General features: G+C 43.3%; 1 protein-coding gene across 4 annotated transcripts in view; it reads left to right on the top strand.

The window, feature by feature from the left end:
• The first annotated feature begins 527 nt into the window (after positions 1–527).
• The window catches only part of NUP98 (nucleoporin 98 and 96 precursor), a 59,283-nt gene continuing 40,071 nt past the window's right edge, over positions 528–19,739 (top strand). For 2 of the 4 annotated variants that reach the window (XM_073333197.2, XM_073333213.2), the window contains exons 1-9: positions 528–682; positions 11,273–11,376; positions 12,283–12,384; positions 12,509–12,688; positions 14,305–14,444; positions 15,653–15,760; positions 16,581–16,758; positions 19,134–19,300; positions 19,523–19,666. In XM_073333197.2, the coding sequence (XP_073189298.1) occupies positions 11,301–11,376; positions 12,283–12,384; positions 12,509–12,688; positions 14,305–14,444; positions 15,653–15,760; positions 16,581–16,758; positions 19,134–19,300; positions 19,523–19,666 (1,095 nt within the window). In that variant the 5' untranslated portion in view covers positions 528–682; positions 11,273–11,300. Of the gene's footprint in view, positions 683–9,162; positions 9,223–11,272; positions 11,377–12,282; positions 12,385–12,508; positions 12,689–14,304; positions 14,445–14,924; positions 15,089–15,652; positions 15,761–16,580; positions 16,759–19,133; positions 19,301–19,522; positions 19,667–19,739 lie in introns of those variants that run through there. The other 2 variants (XM_078851879.1, XM_073333228.2) reach the window with 2 other exon arrangements.

The raw sequence follows: 19,739 nt of genomic DNA on the forward strand, positions 1-19,739 counted from the left end.
TGCCTGTGCTGGGGGGTTGGCTGGGGCAGGGGGCGCTCACTGTGGGGCAGGGTGAAGGCCAGGCCAGGTTTGCGATGGGGGGGGGGGCTGGGTTTACTCTGGGGCATCGAGGGGGAGCTGCTGGCTGCGTTGCTTTGGGGGGTCACCCACGTGGCTCGGGAGAACCTCCCTTCCCCGCTGAGGCCGGTGGCCTCTGCCCCAGGCCAGCCCATGCTGTTGCCATGGGAACGCCGGGATGCCTTCTGATTGGTGGGAGGCGGGTTAAGCCCCGCCTTTCTCCCCACCCTTCAGAGGTGACTCAAGGACCCGGATGTAGGGAAGCCCCAGAAGTCGCTGGAAGAGGACGGATTCTGGTGCTTCATCTCGCAGCAACCGCTCTAGGGTTGACCAATGAGAACTCGGGTCGCTCATGACGTTCGAAACACCCTCCCGCCAATCAGCAGGAGGAGCCTGCCCGGGGGGCGGGACCTGCCTCGCTTTCAAACGGCGGCAGCCAATAGGCTGACGGATCGGGGGCGAGGCGGGCCCATGGGGGGCGCGCGGGGAGGCGGCGCGCGCGCGGCGGGAGCGCGAGCGCAGTGTGACGCAGTTTCCCCCCCTGTGAGGCGACGGCGGGCGTCGTGGCGGTGCCGCTCGGTCTCGGCGCGGTCGAGTCGCTCCCTCAGCGGGGCCCGTGTCCTCGGTAAGGGGCCGGGGCGGACTCCGGGGCCGCGGAGCGCGGGAGGGTCTGGAGTGGAGCCCGGCGCCCTTCTCCCGGCTGCGCCTCGGACCAGGCCGCCGCGCCCCTGACTCGCCGGCCGAGCGCGGCCCTCGGGCCTCTTCCTCCTGCCCGCGGGAGCGGCGGCTTCTGCCCGGGGCTGGTCTCCGGGGGGGGGGCGCGGGCTTCTGGGGGCCTCCCGGGTACTTTGGTGCGTGGGGCGGTTCTCCCCCCAGGGGCGGCCTAGGCTGCTCCGTCCCCAACGGGCGGGGGGTGGTTGCCTCTGAGGGTGGGCGCGAGGCGGGGCGCGTCATGACTCTCCAGGGGGAGGACAGAGCAGTGGGGAGGGGGGTCTTCCCCCAGAACGGGATGGGGGGTGTAGATCTGGGGGAGGGAGGGGGCTGGGCTGTGTCGCCAGAGTGGGGGGGTGTAGATCTGGGGGAGGGAGGGGGCTGGGCTGTGTCGCCAGAGTGGGGGGGGTGTAGATCTGGGGGAGGGAGGGGGCTGGGCTGTGTCGCCAGAGTGGGGGGGTGTAGATCTGGGGGAGGGAGGGGGCTGGGCTGTGTCGCCAGAGTGGGGGGGGTGTAGATCTGGGGGAGGGAGGGGGCTGGGCTGTGTCGCCAGAGTGGGGGGGGTGTAGATCTGGGGGAGGGAGGGGGCTGGGCTGTGTCGCCAGAGTGGGGGGGGGGGTGTATAGTTTGCGGGTGGTGGTGGGATGTCTCCTCAGAAGGCATCTGTGTATTGTGTTGTGGTTATTGCTAGGTTTCTACCCGTAACCTGTGTTGGGTGAAAGCGGCTTGAGTTTTCCCCCATCCTGGCTGCTGAAATGGTAATGGGATGGTAGCTATAGGGCTCGTCCCTGAACTTGTTGCTGGTTTTCCGCGCCCCCCTCCCCAAATCAATGAGGGCGGTTTAGCGAGTATTAAGATCTGTTTGGGGGGAGGTGTTTGGTTCTGGTGGGGGGACTGGTCTCATATTTTGGATGCTACAGTGATTATGGATGTTCTAGAGATGAGAGGTTTCAGAGTAGCAGCTGTGTTAGTCTGTATCTGCAAAAAGAAAAGGAGGACTTGTGACACCTTAGGGACTAAAATTTATTTGAGCAAAAGCTTGTAGCTCACTACATCGGATGCATGCAGTGGAAAATACAGTAGGGAGATTTTATATACACAGAGAACATGAAACAATGGTTGTTACCATACACACTGTAACAAGAGTGATCAGCTTAGGTGAGTTATTACCAGCAGGAGAGGGGGAAAAAAACCTTTTGTAGTGATAATCAAGGCGGGGCCATTTCCAGCAGTTGACAAGAACATGTGAGGAACAGTAGGGGGGGAAAGAAACTACACCATCTGCTCAAGAAACTCCCTGAAAAAGCACAAGAGCGAATCCGCACAGACACACCCCAGATCACCGAGCAGGGGTATTCTATCTGCTACCCAAGAACCATAAACCTGGAAATCCTGGACGCCCCATCATCTCAGGCATTGGCACCCTGACATCAGGATTGTCTGGCTATGTAGACTCCCTCCTCAGGTCCTACGCTACCAGCACTCCTAGCTATCTTCAAGACATCACTGACTTCCTGAGGAAACTACAATCCATCGGTGATCTTCCTGAAAACACTATCCTGGCCACTGTGGATGTAGAAGCCCTCTAGACCAACATTCCACGCAAAGATGGACTACAAGCAGTCAGGAACAGTATCCCCGATAATGTCACTGCAAACCTGGTGGCTGAACTTTGTGACTTTGTCCTCACCCACAACTATTTCACATTTGTGGACAATGTATACCTTCAAATCAGCGGCACTGCTATGGGTACCTGCATGGCTCCACAGTATGTCAACATTTTTATGGCTGACTTAGAACAACGCTTCCTCAGCTCTCGTCCCCTTATGCCCCTACTCTATGTTACGAATTACACCTGGTAGGACACGCACACAAGTGCTGCGAATTACACCTGGTAGGACACGCACACAAGTGCTGCGAATTACACCTGGTAGGACACGCACAGTTCGAATCTAGGCTGAGGCACAGAAACAAAGTCCACAACTGCAGAGTTCCCAAAAGACACTAAGTTTATTACGCTCGAGCGTGGTGCCCCCCTGCTAGCCAGGAGGGAACCCTGAATGCAGATTATACAAAGGTTATATACCTTTTAGCAAAGCATGTTGCCCTCGTGCATCGGAAACCTTAGCCAATAAACAAACCCTTGTCTTATCTACCACCTATCCCTGCTTGGTGCATTCCTCGTGCTATACCAGTATGTTAATTACACAGCATGGTCCTAAAACCATGCATCAGTAACTTTTATTATCAGAATGGGAGGCCTCACATCAAGGCCAAGAGACAGGGAGTTAGAGACTGACAAAAACCAGATACTGGGAGTCAAGGCAGGCTGGAGACAAGGAGGAGGATTTTCACAGGGATTCAATATCTAAGGATTACTCCTCCTGGTGTATGATGTGCTGGCATTTAAACAATGGTGGGCCCCAAACCAAAATGGAGTCACGTGCTAACTTTTCCTTAACATCTACAAGTGCTACATTGATGACATCTTCATCATCTGGTCCCATGGAAAAGAAGCCCTTGAGGAATTCCACCATGATCTCAACAATTTCCATCCCACCATCAACCTCAGCCTGGACCAGTCCACGCAAGAGATCCACTTCCTGGACACTACAGTGCTAATAAGCAATGGTCACATAAACACCACCCTATACCAGAAACCTACTGACCACTATACTTACCTACATGCCTCCAGCTTTCATCCAGACCACACCGCACGATCCATTGTCTACAGCCAAGCTCTGCGATACAACCGCATTTGCTCCAATCCCTCAGGTAGATGACCCATCGCTCACAGATCTTGGGAGACAGGCCAGTCCTTGCTTACAGACAGCCCCCCAACCTGAAGCAAATACCAGCAACTACACAACAGAACCACTAACCCAGGAACCTATCCTTGCAACAAAACCCGTTGCCAACTGTGCCCACATATCTATTCAGGGGACACCGTCATAGGGCCTAATCACATCAGCCACACTATCAGAGGCTTGTTCACCTGCACATCTACCAATGTGATATGTGCCAGCCATGCCCCTCTGCCATGTACATTATCCAAACCGGACAGTCTCTATGTAAAAGAATAAATGGACACAAATCAGACATCAAGAATTATAACACTCAAAAACCAGTCGGAGAACACTTCAATCTCTTTGGTCACTCAATTACAGACCTAAAAGTGGCAATTCTTCAACAAAATAACTTCAAAAACAGACTCCAGCGAGAGACTGCTGAATTGGAATTAATTTGCAAACTGGACACCATTAACTCTAGGTTTGAATAAAGACTGGGAGTGGATGGGTCATTACACAAAGTAAAACTATTTCCCCATGTTAGTTTTTCACCCCTACTGTTTCTCATATGTTTTTGTCAACTGCTGGAAATGGCCCACCTTGATTATCACTATAAAAGGCTTTTTTTCTCTCCTGCTGGTAATAGTTCACCTTACCTGATCATTCTGTTACAGTGTGTATAGTAACACCCATTGTTTCATGTTCTCTGTGTATATAAAATCTCCCTATTGTATTTTCCACTGAGTGCATCCAATGAAGTAAGCTGTAGCTCACAAAAGCTTATGCTCAAATAAATGTTAGTCTTTAAGGGGTCACAAGTACTCCTTTTCTTTTTCTAGAGATGAGTAACCATAATTACAAGTAATGTGGGGGACTTTGGGTAGGCTCCTGGTAATCACTTAAGCCTTGATTTGTTTGGTGCTGTACAAGGTACAAAAATAAAAATGTCTAGTGCTTAGTAACTTGCAGCATAAAGCTACAGATGGGATGCAGTGGGAGATAGAGAAGGGATATAACTTTTTCTTAACATTAGCTACTCACTAGTTATAAATGGCACCAGTTTTTTAATTAGTAAGAATGGTTACCTGCATCGGGTGGCTTAATCTTGTGCATGTAAGAGAGGATTTGGTTCAATTTAGGCAGAAGAGTACTTTTACAGGAGGATGGGAGAGTCTGTCATCTCCAACTCATCCAGAAGGGAGCCTGGTTTAAAAATAAAAATTGAGGTTGGTTGTATGTTAAACCAGTTGTGGGTGGGGAAGGGAACTAGCAGGAGCTGAAAAGCCCTTAGATTAGATAAACTCTAGGGATATCAGTAGTAGAGGAAGTTGCTGTAATGGTATGTGAGTTAGGGGCAAGGGAGAATTGGAAAGGCGAGTGTCAAGAGACTCAAATGTCAATGGTTTACTGTAGGAAAGAGAAGTTAGGTTATAGAAGTGGATGCAGCACTATTGATTGTCAATGTCTGGGTGGCAGGAACTAGGGTAAAACTAGACATCTCAGGTCAATGGAATGTAAGCATATTTTTATCACTATACGTAGAAAATAATGTAGTGTGGGTGTACTACTAGCCTTTGGAGCTAGACCCTGATGGACAAATTGGAACAGGGGCAAATATCTGTTAACAGTGATTGACTTCAACTAAGTTCAGAGAAATTGATTGAACATCACTTAGGAACGTGGTTGGAAGCCGCCTGGTTTTTTTTTTTTTTAAGCTATAAAAGATGATTGGTACAGATTGTTCTGGAGCAAAGGAATGGCTGTTACTCACTTAGATCTTGGTTTGAGGGCCCTGTCTATGTAAGGAGAATTTTTTGATATACACCCCCTACTAACATCAATTCAGCTCCATCAGCCTTTTATTTTGTTAACACCCTAGTGTAGCTAAGCTACTGACTGCTGCCACACTCAAGTACTTCGGCATCAAGCTACTCGGAGCAGGTCAGTTTGGGACCGTGCTTAAAACAGTGGTATGAGCCAATGGGTTATCTTCTATACTGAGTTGCTGATGCAGGAGTTAGCCATATTAAGAAAATTTTCCTAGTGGAGACATGGCCTTAGTAACCCTAATTATCATTCTTGTGGGATCATACCAAGCAATACTACTGGCACACTAAGCTTCAGGAAGAGCTGTTTCAGGAAAGTGAGGAAGCTATAAGCCTAAAGGGAAAAGTTAGGAAGTTAAAATTGAATTGCCATTTAGGCTGCTCAGGATCAATGTAACCAAAGAAGGAATCTCAGCAACTTCAGAACTAGGAAGTACAGGTGACATAGAAATTAGTATATACGGGAAGGTATAAAAGTTTGGCCTAAATGAAGAAACATCCATAGTTAGAGAGCTTATTCTTTCACTCTCCCACTTCCCTGGTCCTTCTCGCATGAACAGAGAGCAACAATACCCAAAGTCTGAAGGTGCAAACAATTCGATATTTATTGGGGTGAACTTCCAGCAAGCTTAAATAAAAGTTCCTTTTTCCTTATTTTCGAATCCCAACTTACTTCCTGTTTGCCCCTAATTTATATAGTAATATTCTTAGCTATACCTTAACCAATCAAGGTGGGCCATTTCCAGCACAAATCCAGGGTTTAACAAGAACGTCTGGGGGGGCGGGGGGGGTAGGAAAAAACAAGGGGAAGTAAGTTACCTTGCATAATGACTTAGCCACTCCCAGTCTCTATTCAAGCCTAAGTTAATTGTATCCAATTTGCAAATGAATTCCAATTCAACAGTTTCTCGCTGGAATTCATTTGCAAATTGGATACAATTAACTTAGGCTTGAATAGAGACTGGGAGTGGCTAAGTCATTATGCAAGGTAACTTACTTCCCCTTGTTTTTTCCTACCCCCCCGTCCCCCCCAGACGTTCTTGTTAAACCCTGGATTTGTGCTGGAAATGGCCCAACTTGATTATCATACACATTGTAAGGAGAGTGATCACTTTAGATAAGCTATTACCAGCAGGATAGTGGGATGGGAGGAGGTATTTTTTCATGCTTTGTGTGTATATAAAAAAATCTTCTACACTTTCCACCGTATGCATCCGATGAAGTGAGTTGTAGCTCACGAAAGCTTATGCTCAAATAAATTGGTTAGTCTCTAAGGTGCCACAAGTACTCCTTTTCTTTTTGCAAAGACATAAGAGTTTCCCAGCTGTGTCTATTGATAAGTGAGTTCTTACCAGACAGAAAACTATCAACCTCAATTTCCTCTTACATCTTCCAGGCACTTCCCTTTCTCTGGAGGTGATAGGCACTATCAGGACAGGATTGTATTCCTAACAGCCCAGTAGCACCTTCTTTCACTGTGACTGCTTTGGAATGTGCGGATGTCACCGGTCGCTTCCCAGCTTATGCCTCTGTCACTTAGCCAAAGGCCTTAGCCTAAGAACAGGGCCTCAGACTGTCACAGTAAGAGAAGGACCTTACACTGGCAGACAGTGATTTTGATTCTTTCTTTTATACCTCTAACTAGCCAAGTGATAAGAATACACCTAAATTCTTAAAGTACAGGCCTTTGCAGACAGGCCTAACATCCATGAAGTAAATTAAGCTAAACCAGAAAAAAGACACTTATTCTGGAATCAGAGGGTCCCCACATGGAGTTACTCTGGAATAGCTGTTATGGTTTAAATCAACATCCTGCCTTATTTTTGAATAACAAGCCATAAGAAGCCTGTAGAACTCAATGAATCATTCCTTGTCTACACAAGAGAAGTCTACTGTGCGAAGAACTTGTTTCCTATGCTTGTGTGGATGTGATTTGTTTTGATGTGCCAAATACCATTTGGATTACAAAAAGAAAAGGACAGGTTTCAGAGTAACAGCCGTGTTAGTCTGTATTCGCAAAAAGAAAAGGAGTACTTGTGGCACCTTAGAGACTAATCAATTTATTTGAGCGTCTGAAACCTGTCATTTGGATTACACTTGCTTCCAGCAGAGCCTAATATCAGTTTAGTTTGAACTTTCAGTCTGCACCAGTTCTGGATAACGTTTCCCACTATTCTACTAAAGCGTACTGGTGGCTTTCTGAAATCTAGAATGCATTGGTTCTAGAAACTCTGGGTTAGGTAGCCAGAAAGCACTGCAGTTGACAGTTTAAAATGGCAGTAGTAGGAGTATGTAACAATTGCAATGCTTCTGAACATGAAGTCCGCATGGGTAGAGCGGACACACTGAACTATTTAAACTGATACCATTAGAGAATCAGAATAATAGAAATGTAGGATTTTAAGTGACCTCAAAAAGTCATTTAGTCCATCTACCTGCTCCGAGGTGGAACCAAGTATACCTAGACCATCCCTGATAGGTATTAGTCCAGTCTGTTTCTTAAAAGCCTCCAATGATGGGGAATCCAAAACCTCCCTTAGAAGCCTATTCAGCAACTTAATTATTCTCACAGTTAGCTTTTTTCTAATATCTAACCTAAATCTCCTTTCTTGTACATTAAGCCCATTACTACTTGTCCTACCTTCAATGGGCATAGAAAATGATTGATAGCCATCCTTAACATATTTCAGAACCGTTATCAGGCCCCTTCTCCATTTCTCAGGACCAAATATGCCCGTTTTTTAAGACTTTCTTCATTGGTTAGGTTTCTTTAAACTTTTTATTCTTTTTATTGCTTTCCTCTGGACTTTCTCCAGTTTATCCACACCTTTCTTAAAGTGTGGTGCCCGAAACTGGACACAGAACTCCAGCTGTGGCCTCACAGTGCTGAATAGAGTTGGACACTTACTTCCTGTAGTCTGTTGGGGGGGGTGTGTGCGCGTGCGCGCGCACTTCCTATATACTATGCTGGCTCTGTATAGATAGCTGACCCAGCAGACCTCAGTCGAACTTCCCAAAAAGACCACAGACTTGGTTCCGTAGTGAAGGCACTCGGCCAAGTTTATTGTCAACGAAGCATGGTCCTAGCTCCCCGGATCAATGTCTACATTTGCACTAGCACATGTATGCCTGCGACAGTGTACGTGGCTCAGTGAGTGGTAGGACTTTTCATTCCCCCTTTGGTTGGACAAAGACACACCCTCTGTGACCCCCTTTTTATACACTGTTACAAATAAGTTATGTATTGCCCCTTTACCTTGTACATGTTGGTTTGATCAAAACATCTCTATCCATCACCCTGTCATCCTAACCTTATCTTTAAGAGGGGCCAGTGTGTTCTTATATCATCTTCAGGGAGTATGTTTACACCATAACTTTGTTTCAGGGTGTTCTGGTCCTACCCTTCTGGAGTGTGTTTACTTGAAGACTTAGTGCCTAAGAGTGCTTGTGTTTTTGCAGTGTCAGACCTGTTGTTCCAAGTTCATGTATTGGACAGTGCACCTTCAGTCAGGCATCTGCTTTGTAACTGGGCAGGGCCTGACTTGGCCTGACTCTTGCTCTCTCTGCTTTCTCTCAGCAAGGCTTGACTTTAGTTCAGGCCTCAGGCCTAGACTATTTTTTTTTTTTTTTTTTTTTTGTAACGGCATCATAGCTGTGTCAAAACAGTTCAGTTCTTTAGTCTAGGTATGGCCTTTTGTCACAAGGGTGTAAAGGAGACAAGCAGAGGATAAGGAGACTACAGAGAAGCTAATATTGCTATGTATGTCGTCTTCATGCAGGATAATAGGAGGAGTGGGGGAAAGCATGTCATCTGCAGAGTAACCAGGGGATAGGCAAAGGTGAGATTTTCAGAGTGTTTTTTTTTTGTTTTTTGTTAATGTTGGGGAGCAACTTAAGAACTTGGCTGGCAATAAATTGCTGTGACTGGATGTTCCTCAGGGGAGAACTTTGAAGAAACTAAAGAAAAAGTTGTTGAACTGCTAACAGTTTATCATTAAATTATACCATACATTTGGCACTCTATCAACATGCTGACTGTGAATTGTTCTTTAGAAGACTCCTGAGATAATAGGCATCTTTGAGGTGTCTCTTCATTAGGAAACATAAGAGACAAGGTAGGTGAAGTAATATCTTTTATTGGACCAACTTTTGTTGGAGTGAGAAACAAGCTTTTGAGCTTACACAGAACTCTTCTTCAAGTCAAGCTTTGTGTAAGCTCAAAAGCTTGTGTGTAACAGAAGTTGGTGCAATAAAAGATAATCACTTGCTTACCATGTCTCTCTTGATATCCTGCAACCAACATGGCTACAATAACATTGCATACAGACTAGGAAAGATAAGCAGTCTTCTGCACCATTGTACACGTAACCAGTGTTGGAAATAGTAGCACAGACAGGGCTTAGGCATTTTTTATGACAGTGGTAAAAATACCTGCATCCTGGTCTGTCACAAATGTAATGTGAGTACACTGCCTTTCCATTTCCTGCGTCTTGTTTGAGGTATTCAACAACTAGAATACTTGGAGTAAGAATAGAGAGTGTGTCAATTCTCATTATAGAACGCTTTTTTTATTGGTATGTTTAAGATAACTTGACTGAAGTGGGTATGTATATCATCACAGAAGTATATTTGAATGTTGCAAGTTCTGGACCTCGCACCTGGGGAAATGCAGTGGAGCAGGTGGTGTTCAAAATGTCCTGGTGGAAATAGTTTGGATGCCAGCATGCAGGTGAAATTGTCAGAAGAGGTGAAAAAATATAGCTTACTCCTTGGTTATCACAGTGTACAGAATGTAAAAAAACAAACAGAAAACTTAGCAGACATCTACCAATTCTAAGTAAGAAACTTATGAATGGGGCCAGGCATCACCACTGAAGTCCAAGGACAGCAATGTCCTGGTAAAGTTCTGTCCCCTGCTGTCCTCAGATGCTGTAGGTGTTGGGGGTACTTCTGGAATTTCTGCCATCGTTCTTGGAGGGCTTTGGTTGCTTTGTATCAGCTTCTAGCTAGTAAGGGTCTGAAATTTGAACATTCCCCTCTCTCCAACTGCTTGAAAGGAGAGTGAGGTCCCTCCTCATTCTCAAAGCCTCCTGGCAGCTCTAAGGGGAGTGATCTTTGTTCTTCTCCCTCCATAGCCTTTTTTGTTTTTTTTGGGAGGGAGGTTCCTCCTACCTTGTGAATAATTACAGTGCCTGCCTCTGTTGCTGATGATCTGCTCAAGAAATAGTCTGAAATTATCATGATTTTACAGTTACTGCTGCCCATAGTGATCTAAATAGCACCAGCAAAACTGCCCAGGGTGTCATTAATTCACTGTTCAGTAAAGCTGTGAACAGCAACTGAGGCACTAGAGATTTTTGTCTTTGGACCAATGAGAATGTTGTATTGGTTATTCTTGTCTCACGTGTAGAGGGTTCTTGGTAACCATAATTAGATTAAAACTCTCTTGGTGAAAGCTTAAATTCTACAGAAACTGATATTTTAGACTCCTGGATGAAGCTACTTGGCTCATTGCAGGTTGCAAGTATAATGGACAGGAGCAGGGCCTATAAAGGCTTTAAGTGGAACTTTATATTGGTCTTGCATGACAAGCTGGTAACATTTTAACCCAATTAGCTTCTTCAGTGACTTTTCAAAGACTGAAACTTCCCATGATGTTGCTCAGGTTATGTGACCTTTCTTGGATTCCTACCTCGTAACTGAATTTCTGACTGTCCTGAAGAATGATTCTTGCATAATGCAGGATTTCATCTTGGGTTGATGTATTTTGTGACTTAGGTATTCAAGTGTTCTGAACTTCAGTGCCACTGACTTTGGATGTAAAGAAGCTCAGAAGTTACTTCTCAAAATTGGGTTTGGATGAATCACTGAATTATGATTTCTTTCCAGGTTTATGAAAACCTGATACATCTTGAAAATGTTTAACAAATCATTTGGAACTCCGTTTGGAGGCAGCGCTGGTGGCTTTGGGACTACTTCAACATTTGGACAAAGTAAGTAATAGAGCTACCATTGTGTGTTGTTTTTCTTCATTTAAAAAAAAAAATACTGGTAGTGGAAATGGTAATCGGAAGTAATCTGCAAATTGGAACTGTAAACTACAGATAAAGAGAAATTAATGGGGGCGGGAATTAGTTGGACAAGATAGAGTTTTGTATTCTTTAACTGACACATTAAACTGAACTGGATTCAAAAGTTGGTTTTCATGCACTGGCAAACAAATTAAGTGGATGATGTAATAGTTCTGTAATTCCGTGTGTACTCAGCAAAGTGATCACTGGGTAGCTACAGTAGTGATTCTAATGGTGGACTAAGTCCAATCTTCAAAGGCAGTTCCATCATATTGGGGTTGAGGTACATTAGAAAGACAATGAGGGGGAAGGGCACACTATTGCTGCGCATGGTGAAGAATCTTTGGAATCTGTTGAGCCTACCAACCAGGATGCAAAATAGTTCTATTATAAACAGGACATGCTTATCCTTTACGGATTTCTAATGTTCTTGTACTGGCTTAATGGCTGATAAAATGCATTGCAATGTTTCTAGATTTTCATTAATAAGCTTTATGTATTGCTTGCTGTCAAATCTAGCTATTCAGTTAAGGAGTGAAAGTAATGCCAAATGTTAAAGTAAACGATGGAAATCTCTACATTTCAGTATGGAACAGGAATCTTTGTATTCCAACAGAAATGACTGACACTAAATACTCTTGTAGTACTTCATTTTTTCCAGAGTGCTGTAAAAATATTAAATTGCATGACACAGGTGGAAAACGGAGACGGTGATTTGTTCATAGTCATGGAGCAAGTAACTAGGGGAAGCTGGGAGTACAGCAGGAGTATGTGGCTCCTGTGTGTATGTGCCCTTCTCCTTATACAAGTTCTGTTGTTGTTGTGTAGATGCGGGCTTTGGTACTACCAGTGGAGGAGCGTTCGGAACATCAGCCTTTGGGTCAAACAATAACACAGGAAGCCTCTTTGGGAACACACAGACTAAACCAGGTATAGCTGAAGTTGCTGTATAACTGAGTTCTCAGTAACCAGAATTCATCACTCTAACTTATTCACACAGTGTTGTTGAAAACAGCTGTTTTAACTTTAATCCTGTTGTGTATCCTGGTTTCAGGAGGATTGTTTGGTTCAAGTACGTTTAGCCAGCCAGCCACCTCCTCCACAAGCACTGGCTTTGGGTTTGGAACATCAACTGGAACTTCCAACAGCCTGTTTGGGACTGCCAGCACTGGTGGAGGTCTCTTTTCATCCCAGAATAATGCCTTTGCTCAGAATAAACCGGCTGGATTTGGAAGTGAGTAGAAACTACTGCATGTTTTCCAGCTCTGGTTTCTTGCTTTAAGTAAACATTGAAGGACAAAGGTTAAACTAGCATGAAACACATGGTTGAACAAATGGTGCAGATTGATGATAACTGTGCCTTCTTCACTACCTTTTCCCTGAAGCTTTGCCAACAATAGCATTTACTGAGATCCACAGTACTCCTAGGTGAACTGGTCTGCTGTTTATATAATAAAATCTGGTGCTAGGACTCTGGGACATGGATCTCAAATACATTGGCTGATATTACTGTTTGCAGTTTGTCCAGTTATAAGACTTGATCTTCCTATTGGATTAGTTTCAGTTTAGTTTTTAATCCTTGCACCAGTGTTCTTTCTAGTACAGGAATAAAATCACTATTTAATCCTCTGGCACTAGCATGTTAGAAACTCCTGTTATGAAACGTATAGCAAAAGGCTCCCTTTACAGCACAACACAGCCCTTGGAGTTGCTACCACAAATTCTTCTGAGCCAGAGGAGTTACTCCTCGCCCCTGCTTCCCCAAGGGACCAAGTTAATTCCTGAACTGTATGCGAGTCACTTCCATTGCCTCTTGAATTAATCTTCATGCGCAAGTTCTGTGCACATAGCGCACAACTTCCCTGTTTGTTGCCAGGAGCAGAGTGAAACTGGCTAGGATTTTATGTTCTCCATTTCTCAGTCAGTGGAATGTAGAGTACAGGCTTGATCTTCTGTTATAGAATACTGCTTCAGCGGAATGTAAATGTAGGGTTCCTGCATTGGTATAAATCCCCAATAGCAATGTTTTTACTTATTCCACTGATGCTCCTTTAGTGCCTTATGAAAAGCTTTCAGAGAATCTCTTGAAAGCTTCTAGAGGATCAAGAAGCTTGTAGGTAATACAGGGAGTGTTAGATCAGGAACTTGAGGAGTTTTCCAAACAGGAGATGGTCATTAGAAAAGCAGGATGACATCTGTGCCAGACAAGATTAAACTTGAGTCCTGTTTTCTTAATATGGTGGTGGTAGGTAGTTCTACATTATCGTGGATTAGTTTGTGACAGATCCTTGATCCCACCTGTGTGCATTGATTCTGGCTGTTTTTTGCCACTGTAAGAGCATTGTTTGCATATAACTTAAGGCAGCTGTATCACAGTCTCCCACAAATACGCATTCTGTTTGACGGACAATGTAGTCTCTTCCCCAAAGAGGTTACCCTAAGTTAGGATGTAATGTGAAGAAATAGTAGCACAATAAGGGTTGGGGTTTGGGGGCTGCAATCTAAATATCTAGACAAGGTCATGTGGTTGTCTTGGTCTGTTCTTACCTATTTAACCACTGTTGATCTATAGGTTATATACATGACTGTCTCACGAAACCTATCCCAAGTTTGTCCTCAACCAATGAAGTTGTGAGCTATTTCAAAGGCATCTAAGTGGTATATGAAAGGAGGAGACGGAAGAAAAGCCTTTACGCTTAAATGGATGGTTCTGAAACTTAACTCTCTGTCAAATCTCAGTACTCTAGTGTGGTCTGAATAAAATAATTGGGTTGTAGTTCTTAAAAAAGCACACTTGCAAAATCTCAAATGACTTTTATTTTAGTATGGATTTTTTTTTCTTATTTACAGACTTTGGAACGAGTACCAGCAGTGGAGGTCTCTTTGGAACCACTAACACTGCCTCCAATCCTTTTGGGGGTACATCTGGCTCTCTCTTTGGGCCAACTAGCTTTACTGCTGCTCCAACTGGGACTACCATTAAATTTAATGTAAGTGCTGTTTATTTTCTGAAGGCCTAACTTCTGCTTACTGTAGGGAACTGTACGTTCTGCTATTCTTTACTTAAAATGTTGGCTTGCTAGGACCTGTGGAATAAAATAACTGATTCATAGGCAGTTGTAGAAGGCATGTGCGCTTCAGTAGAACTATTGCAGTGGAGGCAGCTTGTGCAAGCAGTTGTCCAGAAATAATTCACCAGCTTACTTTGGTATGGAAAAATCTTGCATTATTGTATGGGAAACATGGATTAACTCTCATCTAGACTTGTTAGAGCTGCATAGACCTAGAGCTTGTCTGAATTCTTGCCTAACAGACTTTATTACTAGCTGTCATTTAAAATAGAATTTTCAGAGGGCTGACAAATGTTAAAATTCTATTGCAACTCTTGTATAATCAGGACTAAATTCTGACTAATAGCAGTGGAGACTAAGCTTTCTTGGTATGTGTTAATGGTATATTGTCCCCTTTAGAGTCAGCACAGCTCTAGAAAGATTAGTTGAAACACTAAGACTCTTTCTAGATTACTCTTTGGATGAGGCCCCTTTAAGAGGTGTCTGGAATAAATGGTCCTGAAGATTCTGTGGCAGTTGAGAAGTGAATGATGGTCCGAAAGAGGAGAAACTGCAAAAATGGGGTAATAGTGAAATGGTTCAACCTCTGTGTCTGCCCTGGAGGGCAGCTGAGGATGCGGAGCATCCTGCCAAACGCCCCTATGACTGATATTTACAAATTTAAAGAGGGTTGAGAGTGCACACAACGTACTGCAGCATCCTAATAGAAATGGAGACTTTTCACTGAAACCGTCTTTCAGGAAATGATGAACTTCAAAAGAATGGACATAATAGTGAAGACAAACTTGAGCATATGTGATCCTCCCTAGGATAGGGAGAAAGGTTGTTGGGGATAACTTTCAAAGGGTTTAGAGAACTATGTCAGAATTCTGGGCACATGTTGCCTTTAAAAATTGCAAACTAAAAGGGAAAATTGCACTGAGTTCTGAGAATTCCTCTGGGGAATTTACTGTGCTGATTGCTGTTGAAGGCCACAGCTACATATAGCACCGTGCTGCACCATTCCAGTTCCTGTACTAAATTTAGGCTTTGTATTTAGGCAGTATGTATCTGGACAGTAGAAATTTACACTTATAAAAACATAGGTGGACATGAAACAAATTGAGTATCTAACTCTTTTCTTGCAGCCACCAACCGGCACAGATACTATGGTAAAATCTGGAGTTAGCACTAACATCAGCACTAAGCACCAGTGTATTACTGCTATGAAGGAGTATGAAAGCAAATCCCTAGAGGTCAGTCAAATCGAAGATTTAAATTTTCTTGCTGCCTCCCTCACTAAGCTTTCGTCTTATGACTTATATGGTATATGAACATCCTGACATTAGGTCCATACAATACATTAAAATATTTAATCTTCAGCACCTGCATAATTTTAATGATGATATTCTTTGAAAGCTGTTAATGTTCTAAAGTGATATATACTGTGGCAGGCTAACTTGTCATCAGTAGAGCAATTTGCTATTCATTTGCATCAGCTGGGCTTTTAAATGCTCAACATGGCATCCTCTACAGATCTGAAAATAACTTTTAGACTATCTTGGGATGAAAGGGAGAAACATATTGTAAAGAACAATTCTTCGTTGTAGAGGGAATGAGAGGATGATTAGCAGTTAAGGGCCGTGGAGCTCTCCGGTATTCTTTTCTTTGGGGTCTTAACTCTGAAAGCTCTTCACTTGAAAGGCAAGTTGTTTGTTTGTAAGACTTAAACAATTATCCTAGTCAAAAGGCCCTGTTAACTTTACAAGTGGGTCATGGTTTATTTAAAAAAAAAAAAAACTTTCACAAGCTTAACATGAACTAGTGAGATGCACTTAAGGAAACGTACTGTCAGAACTGGAATTAACTTAGCATAGAATATCATGGAAACCTGTAACCCCTCTAAAGCGGCAATAAATTTTGAATGTACCTTCTGTATATGTTGGGTTTTTTTGAAGGGGCAGTTGGTGTCCAATTTCTGAGCTTAGTACATTTCAGAGCTACAACGCAATTGCTCAAACTTAGTTTGTCCCACATGGAATGACTGTAAAGAAAACTTGTATTTTTTTTGGTTAGGAACTCCGTTTGGAAGATTACCAGGCAAACAGGAAAGGGCCCTCAAATCCAGCGGTAGCAGCTGCGGGGTTATTTGGATCATCCACAGCTACGTCCAGTGCAGCTACTGGACTGTTTGGCTCCTCCACCACTAATGCAGGTTTTTCATATGGACAGAATAAAACAGCTTTTGGAACCAGTAAGTGTTGACATCGCTGCTAGCTTTACTGTCACCATAGACCTTGGTACTTAAGAATTCAAGGCAACTTACTTTTTTCACACTTTGCTCTTAGGACAGTTTACATTAGTAAACTCACTTTATACAACTACATTATGACTGTTATCAGACTTTGGTTGTTAAACACTTGTGTTACACAAACCTTGCATCAGTTTCTACACCAGTGTAATGTCTTTTGACAGATATTGGGAGGGGATCTGGCATTACAAGAAAGCTTACAGTCCTTGTGTGCCATTAACAAAAAAAGTCACTGATAAATAGAACTCATTCATGATATTGGTAGTGTAATCAATCAAACACATGGAAGTGAAGTCTAGCCCAGTTCTTCCAACTAAAGCAGGACAAAACCCCAATAGAAAATGTACTTAACGCTTGCAGGAACTTGCTTCCTTCATTAGAGCAGAATCAGGATATTTTCTACTTCGTTAGATGAAAAACCCTAGCCTCTTGCTGCCCTCTTGGCACAAGCAGCATGTGTGTACCTCCATTGCAGGGGTCTCTTGGACCAAAGAAAATAACTGAAAACCAAGTGAATGTAATTCACTTCTGTGGTGTTACTTCCATGATTTAATTCGCCCTGTGGAGTAAACAGTCTTGTTCAAAAGTCAGTGCTAGCCCCAAACTGAAATGTGGTAGTGGGAAGAACAGCTCAAAAATAGATTAGATTGCTAACTAAGTTGCAATATAGAACTTCTGCTAACATTTCCCTACATTCAGATGTGCAATATTAGGACAGGTTTCAGAGTAACAGCCGTGTTAGTCTGTATTCGCAAAAAGAAAAGAAGTACTTGTGGCACCTTAGAGACTAACCAATTTATTTGAGCATAAGCTTTCGTGAGCTACAGCTCACTTCATCGGATGCATACTGTGGAAAGTGTAGAAGATCTTTTTATATACACAGAGACCATGAAACAATACCTCCTCCCACCCCACTTTCCTGCTGGTAATAGCTTATCTAAAGTGATCACTCTCCTTACAATGTGTATGATAATCAAGTTGGGCCATTTCCAGCACAAAACCTGGATTTGTGCTGGAAATGGCCCAACTTGATTATCATACACATTGTAAGGAGAGTGATCACTTTAGATAAGCTATTACCAGCAGGAGAGTGGGGTGGGAGGAGGTATTGTTTCATGGTCTCTGTGTATATAATGTCTTCTGCAGTTTCCACAGTATGCATCCGATGAAGTGAGCTGTAGCTCACGAAAGCTTATGCTCAAATAAATTGGTTAGTCTCTAAGGTGCCACAAGTACTCCTTTTCTTTTTGCGAATAATAGGACAGACTTGTATAACTATAAAATCAGTGACCATAAACTGAAGACAGAAACTACTGTGTAAACACCAGTGAATACCTACCCCATAAAGGAGTAGGATCTTGCCTTGGGCACATTTTAAGGTTCTTGTGGATTGGGTTAAGTCAGCCATCCTAGGGTATGGTTTTCGTATATAATTCACAGCCTCACATGAGATTGGCCATATATTATTTTCTCTGTGGCCATGATGTCCTATGACTGGTTGGTCCAGAGGAACATATCGGGAAAGCTGGGGTTGAGCACAAGAGACAAACTTTTATAGGGGCTGGAGCTAGACTATAGAAATCATTGGAAATAACAATAACCTTGAACTTTATCACTTTCCAAACAAAGCGCAAAACTCATTTCTTTGGATGTGGCTTGATAAGTTTGTGTTTGTGTACTTTCAGCACTTCCTGTCAGTCACATGCAAGCAGAACTAGTCAAGTTGTTTCTCCTAGAGGCTGAAAAAGAATAAAAAATTAGTATTTAGGAGGAATTCAGACAGTCCTATGTATTGGCAGCTGTAGAAGTTGCTAGATAATAGTAGACTTAGAACTTTGATGTTGGCTGTCATCTATAAGAATTGTTGCTTTTGCCTAACCTTTGTTGGTTGGGTTGCCTTCCCTCCCCCTACGCAATCAGGCTAGTCTAGATGTTGACACCACAATCCAGTTGGTACGATACAGGTTCAGCTAACCATGTAAAAAGTGTCATTGGTCAGTCAGATCTCTAAGAGAACATTTATCACACTTGCAAGCTGTCACTCTAGAATAAATCCCAGTATTTGTTTAATACTAGCACTGATGATCACAGGCAGGTTAAAAAAAAAATCACATCTAACAGGGTACATGAAGCCATTAACTTTTTACATTTTGGATACAGTATTCATGACTTTCCACATGACACTGCTACTTGATTTTGATTTCAACCAACTATTTTAGATTACTGGTTTGAGCATTTATTTTGCTCCACTCAGTGCATGAATTTGACTCCGGGCTCTAATTCTGTAATCTGTACTCTCATTTCCTTGCCCATCATAGGTACAACTGGCTTTGGAACAGGAACAGCAGGGAGCCTTTTTGGTCAGCAGCCTCAGCAGACTACCAGTCTGTTCAGCAAACCATTTGGCCAGGCCACCACAACACAGAACACTGGCTTTTCTTTTGGGAACGCCAGTACTCTTGGACAACCAAATACAAACACGATGGTAAGAAAGGGAGAGCTAGTTGTATTTAAAGCTGTAAATTCTTCTGTAATATAGGTTGATGAAAGCATATTCCATTCAGTATCAAAGGGTTTGTCATGGCTTCTGATTATTAACTCTGATCTTCAGAGCTACTTATCTTTGCAGTAGTCCAACAAAAGTGCTATAACTGCTCTTTGGTAGAGTAGATACTAGTATTTTTTCAAACAAGATTTATGTTTGCAGGGTTTATTTGGGGCAACCCAAGCCTCACAGTCTGGAAGCCTTTTTGGAACAGCTGCCAACACAAATGCTGCCACTGGATTTGGAACAGGAACTGGAACTGGTCTCTTTGGACAAGCCAACACAGGATTTGGTGTTGGCGGTTCGGTATGTCTGTACCTTTGTAATGAAATTGATTAAGGATGTAAAAACTTCATGGTTGTTTTTAGAGACCGGCAGC

The sequence above is a fragment of the Lepidochelys kempii genome, chromosome 1 (genome assembly GCF_965140285.1).
Source record: "Lepidochelys kempii isolate rLepKem1 chromosome 1, rLepKem1.hap1, whole genome shotgun sequence".
Classification (NCBI taxonomy): domain Eukaryota; kingdom Metazoa; phylum Chordata; order Testudines; family Cheloniidae; genus Lepidochelys; species Lepidochelys kempii.